General features: G+C 44.0%; 1 protein-coding gene across 1 annotated transcript in view; it reads right to left on the reverse strand.

Moving 5' to 3' along the window:
- Positions 1-528: 528 nt before the first annotated feature.
- The window catches only part of abcf3 (ATP-binding cassette, sub-family F (GCN20), member 3), a gene marked incomplete in the record, with an annotated part of 14,808 nt that continues 10,354 nt past the window's right edge, over positions 529-4,982 (reverse strand). The window contains 8 exon segments of the mRNA XM_014028757.1: positions 529-986; positions 1,057-1,144; positions 1,221-1,353; positions 1,428-1,519; positions 2,781-2,869; positions 3,252-3,384; positions 4,300-4,344; positions 4,445-4,521. Coding sequence (XP_013884211.1) covers positions 828-986; positions 1,057-1,144; positions 1,221-1,353; positions 1,428-1,519; positions 2,781-2,869; positions 3,252-3,384; positions 4,300-4,344; positions 4,445-4,521 — 816 coding nt within the window.

The following is a 4,982-nucleotide window of genomic DNA, read 5'->3' on the forward strand; positions in this document are numbered from 1 at the left end:
ATCGCGTTCGGTGTGAACACAGCATAAAGCTCTGTTACATTCAGGGTCTGCTCTGTAAACTATTTGGCCAATCACAATACCTGATTTTCAACATGCTAACAGCTCTGATTGGTCAGCAGTTTTGTAAACAGGAAGTTGTTTATGGAATGATTGTTTAGGAGTTTAAAAGTTATTAAATATATTTTACRGCTGTCATGATGCTCACTGTTGTTTACTTTCAAAATAAAATGATTTCTGCTGGAATTTCATCAGTTTATCAGAAACCTGATGACTTTCTACAAACGAGGCAGGAAGGCGGAGCCAACAGAACATCCTGCCCAACCACCACCTTTCACTTTGTCTTCATCCTGYTGGTTCATTCAGGTGAGGAGAGGCGGAGGCCTCTGATTGGCTGAGGGAAAAGGTGACCRTCAAACCAGTTTGTTTTCACCGCGAGGAAGAAGAAGAAAACCAGAAAGAGAAAAAGGAAGTTGAAAGATGAACAGAAAAAAAGAAAAACAGGAAGTAGAATAAAACAGGAAGAGGAAGTGAACAAATAATTTGGTGTTTTTATTTTTTTCTTCTTAAAGTTAAATCATGTTTGATCGACAGTCTGGTCCTTTAAATCTCAAAAGTTCAAAGATCTGAACGGATTCAGCTTTGAGGTCGTTCCTCCTCCTAAGTTCACCAAGTGACCTCACCAGGTGACCCCCGAACTGCCAATCACCTGCAACAGGTCATCTGAATGACAGGTTGAGCTCTGATATCTGATTGGCTGCTGGTCTCGGCATCACTGTGAGGGGCGTAATGTTATGGGAGGGCGTGGCCAGTCAGCGGTGGGCGGAGCCTCACAGGTAACCCTCCTTCTTGAACTGCTCCTGCAGGATGTCTCGGTACTCRTCAAAGCCGCCGTCGACGCGGTGAACTCTGCCCACCTCACACACCCACAGCTCCCTGCACACCAGCCGGATCAGGCGCTCGTCGTGTGACACCAGGATGACTCCGCCCTGCGACAGGTGACATCAGACAGGTGAGAGGCAGCAGGTGGGCGTGAACAGGTGAACAGGGAACACCTACTTTGAACTTGTTGAGAGCTTTGGCCAGAGCCTCGATGGTCTCCATGTCCAGGTGGTTGGTGGGCTCRTCCAGGATGTAGAAGTTGGGACTGAAAGAAAGAAACGACATCATCACCTTCCTCTTCCTCCTCCTCCTCTTCCTCAGGTGACCTGTGACCTCGTTACCTTGGCATGGTCATCTGAGCGAAGGCCACCCGGCTCTTCTGTCCTCCTGACAGACTGGCCACCGGCCTTGTGGCCAGCTCTCCAGAGATGCCGTAACCCCCCAGTTGGTGGCGGTACTCCTCCTCCGTCCGACCTGCGGCACAAACACCACAGCCAATCAGATCCCAGCGCCACACCTGCTGGGCATGTTGACGTCACCGTGGTTACCGGGAAACTTGTTGAGCAGCAGCTCGACGGCGCAGACGTTCAGGTCCAGCTGGTCCACGTGGTGCTGGCTGAAGTATCCGATCTTCAGGTTCCTGAGGACAGAACTGRTCAATCATAGGCTGTGTCTMAATTCAAAGACCCCTCATAGGTCACCGCCCCGCGCCGATCTCATAAAATTATGACTTTATTGTTGTAGGGTTCACCTCGAATGAAGAAACAAGATTTACTGCCTCGAAGCAGGCCTTGGACAGGCCTGATGAGAGGACAGGAACTCTGTCACAAACTGAACTCTATTTAGGCCATGACAGGTCATTCTAACCGTGGAAGAGAACCCCTCTCTTCCACGGGCGGAACCAAAGATCGTCCATTTCTTTGACTAACCCGGACGTCTTTGAAGCGAAACACTCTTCTTCCTGATTTCCAACCTGGGAAGACAGCTGAGTTTCTCTCTGGAGAAGCCAGTTTGGCTTTTAGGTCTTAGCCCATGAGCTAACTAGGGGAGACCTAACAGCCGGGACTCGGCACGCCAGCCAGYCCCACCCCGAGGCTTCAAGTCTCTTAAGTGTGTTTTTAACTCCCGAGGGGAGATTTTATTTTGAAAGAAGAAACCGGATGTACAGCTTGAATCTTTCTGGCTTGGACTGAAACAGACGAAAACTTACCTGGAAAACACCTTTTCGCCAAGGAACAGTGAGCGAGCCGATTAAAAAGTTATTTGCCAAAACTTAAGCTGAAAGTGCCAGTAAAATTGTTTGGTTGTAACATCAGAACTGACGTTTTACTGTTCTATATAAGTAATTTAAGTTGATGTGAATTGAAATTCGGACACGAGTTTTTATCTCATTTAACTTTGACACTTGTTATAGGAATAACCACAATCAAGTGTACTTACGATCTGTTCAATTTGTGTAAATAAATTATTGCATAGTCTTTTATGAATCAACTTGAACTCGTCTGAACGTTCACTTATTGTGTCACTTTTCACTTCGCACAGTCAAGATATTAACAAGTAATGAGAAATACCTTGGTAAAAGTTTCCTCATAACCTTGTGTATGAGAGATGTGGGAGAAGCTTAACGCCACCTTAAGCCCCCTCCTACATTGTCGTAATAATAATAATAAAAATCTCGTTGTGTGGCCCAAATACTGCGTCGTAGATACTGGAGCTAAACCTGAATTATTAATGTTTTTATTTACTTATTTACTTGTAAGTTTTAACTGTGAAGTTTTCTTCCAGTAAAAAGACGTGTAAACACCCAGCAGGACCCGGCCCTCGAACTGAAACACAGCCAAAGGTTCAGAGGCCACGCCCACTCAGCCTCTGTTTTCTGATTGGTGGATGTGTTCCCTCACCTGTGAGCCTGTCGCACTCCGTTGACAGGCGTCAGCTCTCCCATCAGCAGTTTCAGGATGGTGGTCTTACCGGCGCCGTTTTCACCCACCTGTTGTGAAACAACAACCTCAGCRCTGCAGTGATGTCATCGGTTAACACAGAGGTTCTCAAACTGGGGTCCCAGGACCCGCAGGGGTCAACRAGTCATATCTTAGGGGTCCTCAAAAAATTTCAATAAATTGTTCATTTGATTTTTATTTAAAAAAATGCATAAAGGAACAATTCACTAGTAGAACAAACAAACTAAACCAAAGAAAAGCTAATATTCTCATGGCATTTAGGAGGTCAAATGACTGTAAACTATTTTAAAACAACAGGGGGGTTTATGAGGGGGTCACCTTGATGAGGGGTCCCCAGACCCAAAACATTTGAGAAGCYCTGGGTYAACGAGTACCTGCTGATTGACTGATTGATCAGAGGAGGACACGTACGATGCAGATGCGAGACTCCAGGTCAGCTGACAGGTTGAGTCCGGTGAAGAGAGGCTGGTCAGGTGAGTAGTGGAACTCCACCTCATCCAGCTGCAGGATGGGAGGAGATAACTTCTCAAAGTTATCAGGAAACCTGCAGCCACACATAACAATCAGCCAGGTGGACCAGGTGACCCTCATTCTGACCCTGAAGCTTCAGTCTGGACTAGGGATGCAAGTTATCGATTAATGAATTAATCTAAAGTTGAYTGAWCTTATCAATCGACCAATGATTAATTGATAAGCRGCCATTTTCCTAAAAACCTGACATTTCTCTTGAATCAAGGGTCTTTTTATAACATGAAGGGCTAATTCTTTGCACTAAATTGCTTTAAACTAACTTTTAAACACAGGATAACATTTAATCTAAAGATTTACTCAAAAATAAACTAAGAACATGACCTGAGAGTGGTGAACATACAAATGAGTACTGAAACTGTTTGTTTACATTCTGTGGTTTTATCTGGGCTGATCTGACATCAGTTTTTGTTCATTTGATTTGTTCACTGGTCAGGTTACATTGCACAGATGAGATTAACTTCATGTTAATTATTTGTAGTGACTAACTTGTTTTGTTTTGTTCTTTCACACAAAGTTAAACTCTACAAGAAGAAGCTAACGTTAGCTACAGTTAGCTTAGCGTTATCTGTTGTTTTGCTCTCTTGTCTTTAGCGTCGTACTGCTGGATGGTCCAGTACAGTCTTCAGTACTTTTCTTTCATTATTGTTGTGTCACAAATGAAACTAAACAAGATTTGCATGTTTATTTATGACGCTGCTCTCTGCTCAGCTCAACGGGCCAGGGTAGAGTTAGACCAGGCTGAGAGCAGCAGCGCCATCTACTGGAAGAAGGCAAAACTACACCGAAATAAGGTTTAAACAGATGTTTTCAATTAATCGAACGGAAGGAATTTTAATCTAATAAACCATTATTCAACAATCAATCGTAAGTCGATTAATTGTTTGCATCCCTAGTCTGGACCGGTCCGGACTGAAGTGGATCTTCTTACCTTAAAGTGACTTCTGATTCTTTCTGGATGGCTTTCAGCTCCGGTCTGTAGGAAACCAACAGGATCAGACACAACAGAAGCTTCTACACACAGTGTGTGCGTTTTGTTAAAATGTGTGTATTTATTAGTGTGTATGTGTACTCACAACTTCTCCAGCAGTTTGATTTTACTCTGCACCTGAGCCGCTCTGTTTGCATTGTACCTAAACCTGTCGATGAAAACCTGAAACACAAACACACCAGGAGTTAGTCTGTACCATTTTCTGCTGCTGGTACTGAATAATTAATGGTTACCCAAGTAGTGATGATTGTGACTAATGATTACTTTTAACTCTTTACTGCCTCACCAAAAAATCATATAATACTCTGTACCACTTGTAATATCTTAAAGTACACTGAAGTATCTTACAGTACACTGCAGTATCTTACAGTACACTGCAGTGTACTGTAAGACACTGCAGTATCTTACAGTACACTGCAGTGTCTAACAGTACACTGCAGTATCTTAACAGTACACCGCAGTGTCTTACAGTACACCGCGGTACCTTACAGTACACCGCAGTATCTTACAGTACACCGCAGTGTCTTACAGTACACCGCAGTGTCTTACAGTACACTGCAGTGTCTTACAGTACACTGCAGTATCTTACAGTACACTATAGTATCATGAAATACCTGTATATG

This window comes from Austrofundulus limnaeus, unplaced genomic scaffold (assembly GCF_001266775.1).
Source record: "Austrofundulus limnaeus strain Quisiro unplaced genomic scaffold, Austrofundulus_limnaeus-1.0 Scaffold803, whole genome shotgun sequence".
Taxonomy (NCBI): Eukaryota; Metazoa; Chordata; class Actinopteri; order Cyprinodontiformes; family Rivulidae; genus Austrofundulus; species Austrofundulus limnaeus.